Source organism: Delphinapterus leucas, chromosome 15, assembly GCF_059928025.1.
Source record: "Delphinapterus leucas isolate spDelLeu-1000000601 "Yukka" chromosome 15, BTC_Dleu_Yukka2, whole genome shotgun sequence".
Lineage (NCBI taxonomy): Eukaryota > Metazoa > Chordata > Mammalia > Artiodactyla > Monodontidae > Delphinapterus > Delphinapterus leucas.
In genome coordinates, this window is record NC_143143.1 from 5,048,546 (window position 1) to 5,065,450 (window position 16,905).

Consider the following 16,905-nt stretch of genomic DNA (forward strand, 5'->3'; position numbering starts at 1 on the left):
GTGGTTTGGTTTTCTGGGAGTGTGAACTGCAAAATGGTCTAGTTACTGACTGGTACTGGAGGTAGAAGAATCCCTGTGTGTTGTCAAATGGTTTTTAATGGAGTCTCATCCCATTTGAACTCTGCTAGAAATGGAAGTAAAAATGCCCTCTGCGGGGTCCAGATGGCGGTTGGGGTACAGTGGCCAGTGTGGGCCTCCCACCCACACCCTTCTCTCGACCTCTCTGCCCAGACAGTGGGCTTCCTTCCATTTACAAACTTAGAATTCCTTAGGTGTAAGGAGACAGTCAAGTAATGGTCATTGCCACTTGTGCAAGCACTGCACTGGTGGACCTGTCCGGAAGATTTAATATTTGCAAGAACTCCGCATATCGGGGTTTGTGGGAGGCAGGCCTTCCCCAGAGACCACCTGTCCTCATCCCAGAACCCTTGAAAACCTGCTCTATGTGGCCAAGGGGCTCCGCAGGTGAGTAAGGGAAGGGTGGTGAGATGGGGCGAGTACCCTGGGTTGGCTGGGTGGGCCCCGTCTAGCCCGTTGCTTCTGAAAAGTGGAGAACTTTTCCCAGCTGGGCCAGAGAGAGGAACGTTGCTAATTTCGAAGATGGAGGAAGGCGGCCTCTAGAAACTGGAAAAGGCAAGGACATAGATTCTCCCCTGGAGCCGCCAAAGGAACCAGTCCTGGTGGTTTCCTAGCTTACAGAACTGTGAGATGGTAAACTTGTGTTGCTTTAAGCCACTAAGTTTGGGGTAATTCGTTTAGGGCCATAATGAAAAAGTAACACCTGAGTTATTCTAGTGTTACAGCGAAGATAAAGGCTGCAAGAGGCCTTGGGCGCGGCAATTAGTAGAGCTGGGAAAACCCTGGTCAGGTGCTTCCAGCTTCAGAGCTCTGCTTTAAGGGCTGAGCACGCGCGGCGGCCCGTTTAAGAGCGGGGCGGGGCCTGCGGTTGCCTGGAGACCGGGAGGATCAGGTCGCCGCGCCGCCTCCGTCTGGGATTGGCGGAGTCCCACGGCGTCCCCAGCGAGGTGAGCTCCCCCGCGGGGTCCCGGGGGTCCCAGGCCGTGGTTGCGCCGCGACGGACATGACCTTGCCTTGCACTCCGGGACTCACCTGTGCGTCCTGCTTGATGCACCGGGATGTCTTCAGTGGGGCCAGTTTGGGAAGGCCACAGAAACTGTGGCTTTGGAGCCCTGTGCCTCAGCTCTAAGACCTTGGGCAAATAATTAGCACAAGATTTTTTGCTTGACCCTGGTAGTGCTGTCCTAGGAAGTAGGTAGCCGATGATTTCAAGTTCAAAAACAGGACAGTGAAAAAATAATCACTTCATTATTGATTGTGCACACTGTCTGATCCGTAGGGATTTTGTGCATCATCTCATCCTTATAACCAGACAAAGGTGCTGTTATTCCTGTTTGACAACTGAAGCAGAAGGACCTCAGGTAACAGCTGGGAAGGGGCAATGCAGCTCCTGAGCACTTTGCCATGCTGACACACGAAGAGACAGGCTTTTAAAGTATGAACTGGTGGCATGTAAGATTTTAGAGGTTAAGTCGGTATTTTTCACACACAGGATTGCTCTTCTTACTGGAGCACTATTTGAAAAGAAGTGGTAGATGGTGGTTCCAATTTTAAAAATTTTAGGAAACAACCAATGCAATATTGAAATAATATTTTTATAAACTGGTGAGACTCAATACTTGTAATTAATTTTTCAGGCTGTAGGAAGAGAGTGATAATGACATTGGGGTTGTAAAACGAGACATAATTTTTATTTTTCAGGTAAAACTCATCAACGCCTTGAAACAAACAGCTTTCAACCAAAGGAGTCATTTGATACTTACCTATATAAAGCAAACCTTAGGTCTTCTAAAGGCAATGGTGAAAGAAAAGAAAAGAGCAGATAAAAAAGGGGATAAGTTGGCCTGCTCTCCCTCGTCTCTCTCCGATTATACAGAGTTTTCCAAACAAGATGGCAATGCTGCTAGGCAAGGTATGTCCCCAGGTGCTGTGCCACCATTGGACATGCAGCTCAAAGAACCAGGACTCAAGAGAGAGTGCAAAAATGATGATCTGCAGAATGAAGATACCACCCAGTATGAAGAGCCCATTCTGACCAAACTCATAGTAGAAAGGTGATTTTTTTTTCTTTTGAAAGGTGATTTTTATGAGCTGCATCATCCATGCTCCCTTTTCTACGACTTTCATGCTCTCTGTTCTCTGTCTCTTGATAATCTCTTACTGTAGCTTTACTTCCATCTCCCTAGATGACGGTAAACATCTATGTCTTTAGCACTGTTCTCTCTCCGAGAGTTTTAGGTTCAGATTTTTACCTCCCTAGTGGACATCGTCCACTGGACTTCAAACTTTCTGTGTCCCAACACAAAGACTGCAGGACTTGAAGTACCATGATCTGGATTTGGGTCTTAGCTCTAGGACATCAACCCCAGCACCGAACCTTTCTGAGCCTCAGGTTCTTAATGGGGGGAAATAAATGAGTATTCGCACCTTAGAAGGTTCCTCTAAACGTTGCTGTTTCTCTCCCAGCCTTTGGCTCCTCCCTTGGTCCCTGTTTCTATCAGGGCATCCAAGCTCCAAGTCGCAGAACTAATCTCTTCCCTACCCCTGCCTTTTGTGTTTCTTTTTCCTCTGTGCTTCTCTCATTCATCCTTTTCGCTACGCACAGACTTGTCTTCATACCTCTTGCTTGGGCCATTGGACTCACCTCCTAAAGAGTCCCTGCTTCTAGCCTCTCTCCCCAGGCCTCGTAGATTTACCTTCCTAATGCTGACTTGGTTTACATCACTCCCTGTATTAATTATCTATGTAACAAGTTAGCCCAAAACATGACAATTAAAGCAATAAATATCACGTAGTTTATGGGGCTCAGGAGTCTGGCAGCAGCTTTGCTGGATGCTGGATGGTATTGGGTTAGGATCTCATGAGGTTCAGCGAAGATGTCAACCAGGGTTCGTCTAAAGGCTTGGCCGGCTGGACAGTCTTTCGCAGTGGCTCCCTGGGGTGGCCGTCAGTCTCAGTTCCTCATCACATGGACTGTCTCCGCAGGGCTGCTTGAATGTCCTGCCGGCATGGCAGCTGGCCTCCCTGGAGAGTGATCAAGAGAGAGCAAGCTTTGGGAGCCTCAGTGTCTTTTACAACCTAGTCTCGGACGTCACCTTCTGTCATTTCCACAACAGCCTGGCGGTCACACAGGTTGCCTCCCTGGCTTGACTGTTGTATACAGTGCTGCTGTGAACATTGGGGTACATGTATCTTTTTGAATTAGAATTTCTGTCTTTTCTGGATATATGCTGGATCATATGGTAACTGTATTTTTAGTTTTTTTAAGGAACCTTCATACTGTTTTCCATAGTGACTGCCATTAATTAGAATTTTTAAAAAATGATTGCTGAATTTTATTATACTTTTCTGGCATCTTGATATAAACATGGTTTTTCTTCTTTGATTTGCTGATATCATGAATTATATTTATAGGTTTTCTAATGTTTACTCTTCCTTGGATTCTTGGAATAATCCCAGTGTGGTCATAGCTGTCACAGGTCCATTTGTTTTCCACCTCACTTACCTCAGAGCCTAGAGGCAAGCTAGGTGACACATCACACATTATCCATTCGGTGCTGAACCAAAAATCTGGGCGCTGTTCTCGGTACCTCCCTTCCCCAAAGGCAGCACGTCAGCAAGCCCTGTTGGTTCTATGTCCAGAATATATCTTAAAAATATTATCATAGTAAAATACACATAGCATAAAATGTACTATTTTAACCATTTTAAGGATAAATCCAGAGGCATTAAATACACTCGCCATGTCATGCAACAATCCCCACTACCCATTTTCAGAATGTTTTCATCACCCCAGACAGAAAATTGTCCAGAATATTCCATACGCCTCCATCTCTCTCCCCTCTCACTACTCCATCCCGGCAGTTAGCTTCCCACAACACACAGTCCGTTCTCCAAGGCAGCTGGGGTGATCTTTTTAAGATGTAAATCTGGTCTTGTCCAACCCACCTCTTAAAACCCTCTCATGATTCCTCCTAGAGCTTTTCGATTTTATAGCAAGTCTTTATCACGGCCCAGCCTCTTCTTCCCCTGGTCTCCCTCCCATCCATTGCTCACCTACTCAGTGTGGTCCAGCTATGCAGCTGAACTTGAGCCGGCAGGCTCTTTCCTGCCTCAGGGCCTTTGCACTTGCTGTTTCCTCTTCCTGGGGATCCTCTTCTTCTCCAGGTTCTTTGTTATAAGTAGCCGTCTCCTTACTCCTGATCACATTCCCCGATCATTTCTTTCACAAAAACTGAACACGATCTAGAATTATCTTGTTCATTTGTTTCCTTTTTACTGTCTCTCCTCTTTGAGCCATAAACTCCTGAGGGCAGGAACTTGTTCACAGTTGCAGTCCTGGTACTTAGAAGGGGGCAGGCACACAGTGGTCCTCGGCGGGGAATGCTTGTTGAGTGAATGTGAGATACTTGTACTTTTTCATTGATGTTCATTACGTATTTTAACACACAGTCCACTGAGGTGTGCTCACATGATTCATTGCCTTGAGCTTTGTTTCATTGTAGCTACGAAGGGGAAAAAGTCCGTGGACTGTATGAGGGAGAAGGCTTTGCCATCTTTCAAGGAGGCTGTACCTACCACGTGAGTTATACCTTTTGGGACTGGGTAGGGCAGACAGTGCAGGGTGATAACTTTAGATTTGCATCTTCAGAAAGTCCACTGATTCCTCAAAACAAATTGGAAGTACTTGGTGCTGATTTTATTTTGAACCCTGAGTACATATTTTAAGGTAAAAACATGACTACTTTAGTACAAAGTAGTCATTTTAGATTTTTCCTTTTGCCAAGTTTTATTTTGTACAAACAACATTAAGGTCACTAAAGTAAAAAACAAAGAGTAAAAAATCCCAGTATCCTTTTGCCATAAATGTTTTCAATTTGCTGTGTCTTTTTTTTTTTGGGGGGTGGTGGCGCGTGGCTTGCAGGATCTTAGTTCCCCGACCAGGGATCGAACCCGTGCCCCCTGCAGTGGAAGTGCAGAGTCTTAACCATTGGACCGCCAGAGAAGTTCCTCTTTTATTTCTTTTTCTTTTTTTTTTTTTTTTGTGGCCTCTCCCGTTGTGGAGCACAGGCTCTGGATGCGCAGGCTCAGCGGCCATGGCTCACGGGCCTAGCCGCTCCGCGGCATGTGGGATCTTCCCGGACCGGAGCACGAACCCGTGTCCCCTGCATCGGCAGGTGGACTCTCAACCACTGCGCCACCAGGGAAGCCCCCCTCTTTTATTTCTTGAATGGATGGATCAGTGTTTTTACATGGGCGTATTAATTTTGTAGATAACACCTTGAATCTTTTTTCAGTTATGAATACATTGCTGTATTAATGTATGGTTTCCATAGCTTAAAAGTTTGTTTGTGGTAAAATGTACATTAAACTTACCATTTTTAAGTGTTAGTTTCAGTGGCATTAAGTACATTTACATTGTTGAACAACCATCACCACCGTCATCTCCAGAACTTTTTCATCATGCCACACTGAAACCCTGTTCCCATTAAGCACTAAATTCCCATTCCCTCTTCCATAATTATTTAAAATATTGCACAGTGCTCTAATTTACCATTCAGAACTATGCCATAATTATTACTTTTGGGGTGTTTTCATTTTTTGTCTTTATCAATGATGCTACAGTGGCAATAGTCATTCATCCGTTCGTTCAGATTATCCAGGAAATGTGTGCTTATTATAGAACAGATTTTTGTAGTTGAGGTCAGAAGGCACAGGTTTCAGTATCCTGATTTTTCCCATTAACATAACATGTTCATTTTCCTGTGTTATAAAAACTCTTAAAAATGCCATTTATGGGAATTCCCTGGTAGTCCAGTGGTTAGGACTCTGCACTTTCACTGCTGAGGGCCTGGGTTCAGTCCCTGCTCGGGGAACTAAGATACCACAAGCCACGCAGCTGGCCAAAAACAAAAGAAAACAAAACAACCCCACGCCATTTATTATGTCATTAAATGTCATTAAAATGACTGTCCCTCTGGCCTCTGCCAGTTCTGGCCTTTGTAGTGTTTCTTTATCCTGATGAGAATCTTCCTTCACCACTGTGGTGCTTCTACAAGGCACCAGTGTGTATGCCATTCAAAGATACCTGGTGCTTGACCACACGGGATAAACCCCTCCCGGGCTGCTGAGGATGCAATCACAGCTCCTGCTAACCCTGGGTGTCCTCAGGTATGCAGTCACCTGGTAGCTCAAGCCTGACCAGGCAGCCTTGCCCTTCCCACTAATGAGAGGCAAACACCCCTTTACTTCTGGAGGAGCCCCCTTCCTCGCTGCCAGCTACCTGCTTTGTAAACTTTGCATATTTTCCTTAGACTCAGATTCTTGCGATTGAAAGTCATCATCAGTTGGATCTCCTTTAAACGGTGAAGGAGGCAGACCCAGTGGAACAACCCAGTAGCCCCACGACCCACAGGGGTCCGACCTGCGTTGGTCACGTGATTAGATCGCAATTTCCTAAAGAGAAAACTTGAAAACAAACATTTCACGAAACACTTGCCCTTCCCGTGTAGATGAAGCGCGATCCCTTCTGTTCTATCAATACTCTGTTAAACAAAACAAAACTCTGCTGCTTGCGACCACGATTGATTCCATAATCCAAACGAGAGCCCCAGCCTGCAGTTGGAAGCTCTCTGGCTGCCCCCAGTTTCCCTGAGCGCCAGCCCTGCCTGAGGTGTGGCTAGGTTCACCTGGATGGATGATATAACGGACCTTCTCGCTAGTGAAGTTAAGGCAGTGGTTCTTAAAGCGTGTTCCCAGGGACCAGCAGCAGCACCTGGGAATTTGTGCAGAGTACAAATTCTTGGGCCCCAGCCCAGAGCTGGTGATGAATCAGAATCTCCAGCGTGCAGGGCGGGCCCAGTAATCTGTGCTTTCACCTCCCCCTACCCCGGTGGCTGTGATGCACAGTCGAGTCTAGAACCACTGCGTCAGGGCACTGTTTACATAGATTCTCGGTTCTCTCCAGTCATCAACCCCTGAGCTCACCACCTCCTCTAAAGAAGTGATTCCGAGGAAGGACTGGGTGTAATGTTATACGCGTTTTCTCTGATTGCATTGCGACATTCAGGTGTGTGAAGTTTTTAACAACTAGTTCCTATACATTAACAATAGATACTCTAAATGAACGATATGAACAACTGTACATTGTGTATACTTGTGTTTGTGTCAATACACACACACGCTCACACGTTCTGATAATTCCCAGTAAGGGAAAACAAAGTGTGACGTTGACAAATGTCATAATTTCTGATATCCAGATAATGGTTTTAATCTAGTCTAAATAATTTTCAAAAGACCCTTAAACTTTGAAATGCAAAGCCCAAAACATATGAGTTCTTTTGAACTCTAGAGTTTTCCAACAGCTTAATTAGGTGAGGAAGGCTGAATTTACAGCTCAGTTTAACAACTGCGCAACACTGCCTAGTGCCAGTTTTAGGGAACTGGGTTTTTTTGGACTCCTACTCAGATCCTTTTTAGAACAGGATGGACGCCAGTGTGTTGCCAGCTCCCAGCTGAACGCTGGACAAGCATATTTGTCGAACATGTTTCCATTTTAAAAGCTGAATCCCTGGGTGGCAGTTGTGTAAATCAAGATTGGGCCTAATGCTTTGTTGCTCTGTTTCAAAGGGTATGTTTTCAGAAGGACTCATGCATGGACGGGGGACTTACGTCTGGGCTGATGGATTGAAATATGAGGTAAAGCGTATAGTATGTTATAGTTCTAAGTGAATTATGTGATTTAATGGTCAGGTTCCCACAATTAAACATACTAGTTTCATAAAAGTAACTCAGCACATGGGTTAAAAAAAAATCCATAGAACCAAAGAACAGAGGTGACAAGTTAGTTGTTACCGCAGGGGACCCTCTGTAAACTGTGTCCAGTTTCATTTGTATATTCTAGAGGTATTCTTCAGCCTCTCCCATATTTTTGCAAACACAAATAGTTTATTTTTTTTTAAAGATTTAATTTTATTTATTTTTGGCTGCGTTGGGTCTTCGTTGCTGCGCGTGGGCTTTCTCTAGTTGCGGCGAGCGGAGGCTACTCTTCGTTGCGGTATGCGGGCTTCTCATTGCAGTGGCTTCTCTTGTTGTGGAGCGTGGGCTCTAGGCATGCAGGCTTCAGTAGTTGCGGCATGTGGGCTCAGTAGTTGTAGCTCGCGGGCTCTAGAGCGCAGGCTCAGTAGCTGTGGTGCATGGGCTTAGTTGCTCCACGGCATGTGGGATCTTCCTGGACCAGGGCTCAAACCCATGTTCTTTGCACTGGCAGGCGGGTTCTTAACTCCTGTGCCACCAGGGGAGCCCTATAAATAGTTTGTTATACACTCTCTTCTGTACCTTTTTTCTCTAGAGACCAAACCATACCCACTCACTCAGATCTAGCTATCTCTACTGGCTGCTTGTGCTGCGTTTGGGCCTCACTTAACGGTCTTGCCGGGTTAGGGAATGTGTATTTTTAGACCGGTGCCTCTACAGTGCGTGTGGGCCTGAAACGCTGCCCTGAAAATCACAGTTGCAGAGCTGCTAATGCGATGGTGTTCATGAGTCGTAATGAAAGTATTTAAAGCAGAGGATATAAGGCTCACATGCAAACAACATCAGGTTAGGGAAAGAGGCACGTTTGGGCCAGGTGGGCAGCTAAGTGGACTGGGCAGTGGGAGATGAGGCTGGGGAAGAGCGAGGGGAGGGTCCACCTTCATTGTCACGGAGGGGAGAGAACAGCCGAGGTCCAGGGCGGCCAGAGGATTGTGTCCCAACTGCCGTTTCAGGCCAGCCTTTCCTGGGAAACTCCCCGCTGCCCCCAAGCCCTGCCTCCTGGCCTGGACCTCTGGTTCATCAGCTCTGGAAGGTCAGGTGGGGCTCATTCTTGCAGACACAGAGCCACCCCCTTCACAGACACACAAACACCCAGTCAGGGGAGGGTTTATGGGCAGGATTCAGGCTCTCACAGAAGCATCCTCTGGGAGGTTGGCTGGCCTCTTGGGACCTCTACTGGGACCTCGCCTGCAGGAGTTCATGTTCCTGGAAAAGAACCCGATGCCTCTGGGCTGAGGTGTGGGGGGCACCGCATGCTGGCCGCTCATCCTGGGGCAGGACGCTGGCTGGTGTGTCTGCAGTATATTAGGGTTTCCACCAGTGATCCCTGAGCCTGGCCAATCATCATCTCCTGGGGGTGACACTGGACCCCAGTGGATTAGCCGCCTCCGAGGCGGGTTCCAGAATCCAGAATTCTCAAGGCCAGGCTTGGAAGCCACCGCTGTACCACGTCACCTGCTGGCTTCTTCGAGCTTAGTCTGCACACAGCTTTCCCGATAGCTCATTCCGCCTGGGCTTCTGTCCGGTGGAGGGACCAGGTGTGGGAGGATGGGATGTGTAGAGACGGGAGGAGGGGGGTGGGAGCTGGAGGGGGTATTCAGCCGTTTCCAAGGGAGGAGAGACCGGCGTGGTGTCCGCATCTCCAGCAGGCCACAAGACGAGGGATCTCTCCACTGCCTTCTTTCTGCCACACTGATGACCATTTTGCCCTAGGGGGACTTTGTGAAAAACATCCCCATGAACCATGGCGTCTACACGTGGCCGGATGGCAGCACCTACGAAGGAGAAGTGGTCAACGGCATAAGACACGGATTCGGCATGTTCAAGTCCAGCACGCAGCCCGTGTCCTACATCGGCCACTGGTGCCACGGCAAGAGACACGGCAAGGTGGGTGAGGCAGCCGCGCGACCCCCGGCTATGAATGGGATGTGCAAACACAGAGAGCAGGAGGTGGGGGGGCTGTGAAGGGTATATTCACTTTTTTTTTATGATGTGAAATTCACATCACGTGAAATTAACCATTTTACAGTGAACAATTCAGTGGCATTTAGTACATTCAGAGTATGGTGCCACCAGCACCTCTTTCTAGTCCCCAGACATTCTCATCATCCCCAAATAAAACCCCATACCCATTAGGCAGTTACTCCCCACCTCCCCAGCCCTGGGCAACCACCCAGGCTTTCTCACTCTATGGGTTTACCTATTCTGAATATTTTGTATAAATGGAATCAGACAATATGTGACCTTTTGTGTCTGGCTTCTTTCACTGAGTATCATGTTTTTGAGGTTCATCCGTGTTGTAGGTAGTTCATTCCTTTTCTACAGCTGGGTAATATTCCACTGTATGGATGGACCACATTTTGTTTATCCATCCATCCAGTGATGGACATGTGGGCTGTTTCCATCTTTTGGCTACTGTGAATAGTGCTGCTATGACTGTGAGGGCAAAAGCTTATTTGAGTACTTGTTTTTAGTTCTTTTGGGTATATACCTAGGGGTGGAATTGCTGGGTCCTACGGTAACTTGATGTTTAGCATTTTGAAGGACCACCAAACTGTTTTCCGTGGTGGCTAAACCAGTTTACACTCTCACCAGCAATGTAGGTTATAGGTACTTTGAAGCGAGGTTGCTGTTTTTGGTACTATTGTCTCACTTTTATATAGGATGATAAAATACTGTAGCACTGTTTTTAGAAAATGTCAAAAGAAAAAGAAAGTCTATCTTCATAATTATCACCTTACTCAGATTTAGACTGTTCCCTTGTGTTCTGCATTCTGTTTTTTTTGTTTTTTAGCTCAAAGCAGGTCAGTTCAGATATTTGGGGGAGTTGGGGATGGTGACTTCTAGATGGAGGCACCAGGATGGCTGCAAGAAGGAACAAGTTAGCGTGAGAATGAGGAAGAAGATGGAAAAATCACACACACACAGAAACAAACCAGTGAATAAACAAGCAATTTCAGGCCATTTAGCGTAGATCCAAATGCTTTGCACAGTGGCTACTCCCACTCCCTTAAAGGAATCATCAAAGAGAAATTATGCCGTGTTCACTTATGCTCGGAGGCAGTAAGGTAAGATGTCAAAATGGATAAAACAAACTGGTTTTGGTACATAAAAGAGAGTGAGCTTCAGTTATAAGGAAGGTACTACTCTTCACTTTAGGAGACAACAAAGTAGGATTTCTTTAGGTACTTGTTTGACAAATAATTACTGGATATACTGAGGGTAATGGATGTAGTCGTTTCATCCCGTATGTGACCCTTTGCTGTTCAGGGGTAGCTGATTTGTGATCTCATTCTCACTTGGTGGGCACTTTACAGTGTTCTTAATCCCAAACCAGAAGCATAACACGGGTTATATGTCTTACCTAAGGATGACATTTTCTGCATCATTTAGACTCCTTAAAATCATGCATTCTAATCTTTACCTTTAAAAAAGCATTTGTTTTATAAGGCTTGATGATTTTATTTAAAAAATGATATTCTTTGTTCTAGGGCTCCATTTATTACAATCAAGAGGGCACCTCTTGGTACAAGGGAGACTGGGTGAACAACGTCAAAAAGGGCTGGGGGATAAGGTGGTAGGTATCCACGGCGCCCCCCCCCCCCCCCATGTTTGGGGTGTTGGCGAAAAGCGTTCTTGGGCCCAAGTAACTTTCACATAGGCTATTTAAAGATAAGGTGCAGAACTTACAGAGAACACGTTTTCTACATAAGCAGGGTGGAATATTTAAATTAACCCCAATATAATCTCAACAGGGATGAAGTATTCTTCGGAAAATTTAGAAAAACACCACATTAAATATGATGGGTAATCATACTGTTTCACTTTATTATACATAGAAACTGCCTCCCTTTGTTTTCTGTATTAATCATGGGTCTCCATTGTTAGTTTCATATTTTCTGAGGGATATTGACATATCGACTTGATTTTAGATCGAGCTGATGGAGCCAAATATTTTAAGGATTAAAATACTTGGGGGCAAAATATTAACCAATCATAATACTATAGGGAGTTACTTAAAAAGATTAAAAACACTAATCTTACCCACTGTCACCTTATTAAGTAATCAGAAGTTTTTACAAAGTGATTTATTCTGTCCACCCCCCCCCCCACCCACCCACCCACCCAGATGATTGTTTTTATGGAACACATGCCTATTCATTGAATTTAAATACAGGGAAGATTGTATGGGCACAAGGATTGGATTTCTTCAGAGGTATTTAGGGAGAAAGTTTAAGAAAGTCTTAAAGGTAAATGTTGTACATGAGATAACTGATTGTTTTTAATTTTTGTTTGTCCTAGTTACAAATCTGGAAATATATATGAAGGTCAGTGGGAGAACAATGTGCGGCATGGGGAAGGCAGGATGAGGTGGCTGACAACTAACGAAGAGTACACGGGTCAGTGGGAGCAGGGGGCCCAGGTACTGTACTAGCTGGTTTGAGTGGAATACACCCAGAGGTGGGGGCTCTGCTGGTCCTCAGCCCAGGAATTATTTGGTGTAGGGTATTGCACAGTAATCTGAAATTCAAGCTGTGTTAAATTTAGAAACTCACAAACTCACATTATGATTACTTGTCTAAATCAGCCTTTTTATTATTTTTATTTTTATTTTATTTATTTATTTTTTTTTTGGTACACGGGCCTCTCACTGTTGTGGCCTCTCCCGCCGCGGAGCACAGGCTCCGGACGCACAGGCTCAGCGGCCATGGCTCACGGGCCCAGCCGCTCCGCGGCATGTGGGATCTTCCCGGACCGGGGCACGAACCCGTGTCCCCTGCATCGGCAGGTGGACTCTCAACCACTGCGCCACCAGGGAAGCCCTAAATCAGCCTTTTTAAAAAATATATATTTTGTTGACATATACTTGATTTACGCTGTTGTGTTAATTTCTGCTCTACAGCAAAGTGATGCAGTTATACATGTATATATGTTCTTTTTCATATTCTTTTCCATATGGTTTCTCACAGGATATTGAATATAGTTCCCCGTGCCTTACAGTAGGATCTGGTTGTTTATCCATTCTGTATATAATAGTTCGCATCTGCTCATCCCAAACTCCCCATCCATCCCTCTCCGCCCTCCCCTCCCCCTTGGCAACCGTAAGTCTGTTCTCTATGTCTGTGAGTCTGTTTTTGTTTTGTAGATACGTTCACTTGTGTCGTATTTTAGATTCCACATACAAGTGATATCATAGGGTGTCTTTCTCTTTCTGACTTACTTCACTTAGTATGATAATCTCCAGATCTATCCATGTTGCTGCAAATGGCATTATTTCATTCATTTTTATGGCTAAATTGACCTTTTTTTTTTTTTTAAGTGCTGTTTTATTAGTATTTAGTTTTCTCTAGAGGTCTCACACACAAGCGAGGTTCTTCCATTGGCAAATTCATAAGTCACATGACTCTTGGGAGGACTGAGACTATTATTTACATTTTATTTATTTATTTTTTTGGACTTATTTGGCTGGACAAGATTTTACTGGGTACAAGGTGATCATTTTTGATAAAGAATTATAGTAGAGATCTTAAATGAAGATAACAAGGCTCAAATTTGAAGTTTGGTCAAAAGACCAAAGCAGATCCAGACTTGCCAGCTGCCTTGGAATCTGGGATTATTACCTGTTCCCATTTCTCTGCAGTGCTTCAAGATGCTGCTTGTGACAGGGCTTAAGAAGCAACTGTCCCCTAAATAACGGTGCCTGCCTCAGAGGGTTCTTATGGAGACTGAATAAATACGAAATAGTGCCCGGCATATAATAAGCTATTATTGAAGGCCCCGGGAATCCCATACCACCGCTCATAGTTCTGGCTTGTCTGAATACTGGAGGGGTAGGTAGGCTGGGGTAGCTGTGTCTGGAAGGTGTCTAGAAGGGCACCACATGATATACAGAAGGATTCTCAGTCCTGAATCTGCCCTAGCCTCAAGAGCCCAGGAGGAATCCACCTTTGCCCCACTGACAACCCTCCCTCAGGACATGATATGAGGATAAGAACTACCCTTAAATCAAGGATAGAGACCCAGGGAAGCCAAGAGGTGCTCAGCACCGTGCTTTTGACACAGACAGCCTCCCCTATGAACACCAGCGCTGTGTTTGTCTCCCCCTCCCCCTTTTAGTTCCAAAGGCACTGAAGCCTCTTAACTCTGATCTTTTTACAGAACCAGTACCAGGCATTTCTCAGAAGAGGCCAAGCTTCAGGTTTTCATACAGCCCTCCCAGTACTGTAAAAGTAAATGCCAGTAATCTCACTGGGCTCTTAACTTGCAACCCAGCCTATAGCGTAAATTGCAGTGCCTTGGCCAGTACTGTAGTAGGCCTTGCTCTTCTCCAGATACGGTGAAATGAAACACCTTGCTTCAAGGTCCATTCCCTGTATCTACTTGCATTTCCCCTCAATATAATTTCCTGATTCTGAGGCACTCTCACACCTCATTTTCCCCTAAAGAGGGAAAGCAAAAAGTAAATTCCTCTTACACTCAAAGGCTAATGTCCACCTAAAATGAAGAATCAAAAAGGTCTCAGCTCAAGTTTAATAAAGCTACAAAAGACCAAAAGTGATATCCTACTACTATACACATCAGTTTGCCTGCCCCATAATATAGCTCAGGCCGCTCCCTCCAGAGGAAGAAAGGCTGGCCTCCCCAAGCCCTGCAGGAAGGGCCTGTCCTGTCCCACACCACATCTGGGCTGAGTGTAAAGTCTTGTGTTTTAAGCATGACAGTAGTACAAAAGAGGTTTTGTTCTCATGGCCACCTACTGCAGCCTGGCCCTAAAATGGCCCGGCGCTCACTTCTGCTTAGAGAAATATTCTTTGCTCTTCTGCACATCAGGCTCGATGGTATCACTGCCAGGCTTCCAGCCAGCTGTGCACACTTCCCCATGTTTGTCAGTAAACTGGAAGGCCTGAACTAGTCTCAGTGTCTCCTCCACAGAACGGCCAACAGGAAGGTCGTTTATGGTGATCTGTCGAAGGATACCTTTATCATCAATAATAAAAAGACCCCTGAATGAGATGCCTTCATTGGCCTTTAAGACCCCATAGTCCTGAGCAATGGTGCGCTTGGGGTCTGATATCAAGGGCATGTTCCTGGGTCCCAGTCCTCCTTGTTTCTTGGGTGTGATGATCCATGACAGGAGACAGAAGTGAGAATCCACAGAAGCACCAATCACTTGGCATTTGAGTTTCTTAAAACTCTTCTGCCCTATCACTGAAAGCAGTGATCTCCGTGGGGCACACAAAGGTGAAGTCAAGAGGGTAAAAGAAGAACACACGAAGTGGGGGGCATGGGGCCCAATTTTGGCATTTCCTGAAGACATATTGCAATCAGCACTTCTCACAAACCACAAAGGACAGTCAGGAAGCACACACACTATTTACATTTTACAAGCCATGTATTGGGCTTCCCTGGTGGCGCAGTGGTTAGGAATCCACCTGCTAATGCAGGGGACACAGGTTCGAGCCCTGGTCCAGGAAGATCCCACATGCCGTGGAGCAACTAAACCCGTGTGCCACAACTACAGAGCCTGCGAGCCACAACTACTGAAGCCCGCGTGCCTAGAGCTGTGCTCTGCAACAAGAGAAGCCACCGCAATGAGAAGCCTGCGCACCACAAGGAAGAGTAGCCCCTGCTCACCGCAACTAGAGAAAGCCTGCGCACAGCAATGAAGACTCAGCACAGCCAAAAATAAATAAATAAATAAATAAATAAATAAATAGCTATGTATTTCCTGCACAGGAAAGGAACGCTTTCTATGGTTAATTTTATATAGTTTATATAGCTAGGATTTTCTGATGACATCTTATATGTTAACTTACTAATCGGGGACCTTGCTAAACTCACATAATAGTTCTAGTCGCTTTTTTGTAGACTCTTTAGGACTTTTTAATCTAGATAACCATGCCTGCAAATACAGTCAACTTCATGTTTCTTTCTAATCTGTATGCCATTTTTTTCCCTTGCTTTATTGCACTGGCTAAGACCTCCAGGATATTTTGTGATATTGACTAGGAGTGGAGGGAGTGGACATCCTCACATTGTTCCTGATCTTAGTGTGAAAGAATTCAGTCTCTCATCAAGCATGATGTTAGCTGTAGGTTTTTTGTAGCTACCCTTTATCAGGTTGAGGAAGCACTTTTTTTTTTTTAATTAATTTATTTTTTGGCTGTGTTGGGTCTTCGTTTCTGTGAGAGGGCTTTCTCTAGTTGTGGCAAGCGGGGGCCACTCTTCATCCCGGTGCGCAGGCCTCTCACTATCGCGGCGTCTCTTGTTGTGGAGCACAGGCTCCAGACGCGCAGGCTCAGTAGCTGTAGCTCACGGGCCCAGTTGCTCCGTGGCATGTGGGATCTTCCCGGACCAGGGCTCGAACCCATGTCCCCTGCATTGGCAGGCAGATTCTCAACCACTGCGCCACCAGGGAAGCCCCGAGGAAGCACTTTTTAATTAATTTGCTTAACAGTTTTCATCATGAATAGATGTTGAATTTTGTCTAGTGCTTTTTCTGCCTCCAGTCCGATGATCATGTGGTTTTTCTTCTCTGGTCTATTGATTGGTTGAGTTAGATTAATTGATTTTCAAATGTTGAGCCAATCTTGCATTCCTGGGACAAACCCAACTTGGTCATGATGATATTATCCTTTTTATATCTTGCTGGGTTTAATTTCCTGATATTTTGTTGAGAATTTTTGTGTCCATGTTCATGAGGAATATTGATCTATAGTATTATTTCCTTATAACATCTTGTCCGCTTGTAGTAATCAGGGTAATGTCAGCTTCATCAAATGAATTGGGAAGTGTTCTCTTCAATTTTTTGGAAGTTTGTAGCATTGGCATTATCTCTTCCTTAGCCATATAGTTGAATATGCCAGTGAAGCCTTCTGGGCCTGGAGTTGTCTGTGGGATGATTAAATTAACTACATATTAACTATAAAATCAATTTCTTTAGTAAATAATGTGCTATTCAGGTTATCTATTCTTAAGCTGTGGAAGTTTGTATTATACTGAAGGAGTTTG

General features: G+C 45.3%; 1 protein-coding gene and 1 pseudogene across 3 annotated transcripts in view; one reads left to right on the top strand and one right to left on the bottom strand.

Annotated features, from left to right (window-relative positions):
* The first annotated feature begins 113 nt into the window (after positions 1 to 113).
* The window catches only part of RSPH10B (radial spoke head 10 homolog B), a 40,677-nt gene continuing 23,885 nt past the window's right edge, over positions 114 to 16,905 (top strand). For 2 of the 3 annotated variants that reach the window (XM_030763725.2, XM_022587730.3), the window contains exons 1-6: positions 114 to 2,132; positions 4,584 to 4,659; positions 7,708 to 7,776; positions 9,607 to 9,780; positions 11,385 to 11,470; positions 12,196 to 12,316. In XM_030763725.2, coding sequence (XP_030619585.1) covers positions 1,876 to 2,132; positions 4,584 to 4,659; positions 7,708 to 7,776; positions 9,607 to 9,780; positions 11,385 to 11,470; positions 12,196 to 12,316 — 783 coding nt within the window. In that variant the 5' untranslated portion in view covers positions 114 to 1,875. Of the gene's footprint in view, positions 2,133 to 3,063; positions 4,660 to 7,707; positions 7,777 to 9,606; positions 9,781 to 11,384; positions 11,471 to 12,195; positions 12,317 to 16,905 lie in introns of all 3 variants that reach the window. The other variant, XM_089895644.1, reaches the window with a different exon arrangement.
* On the bottom strand, positions 12,024 to 15,218 carry LOC111182282 (peroxiredoxin-1 pseudogene; annotated as a pseudogene).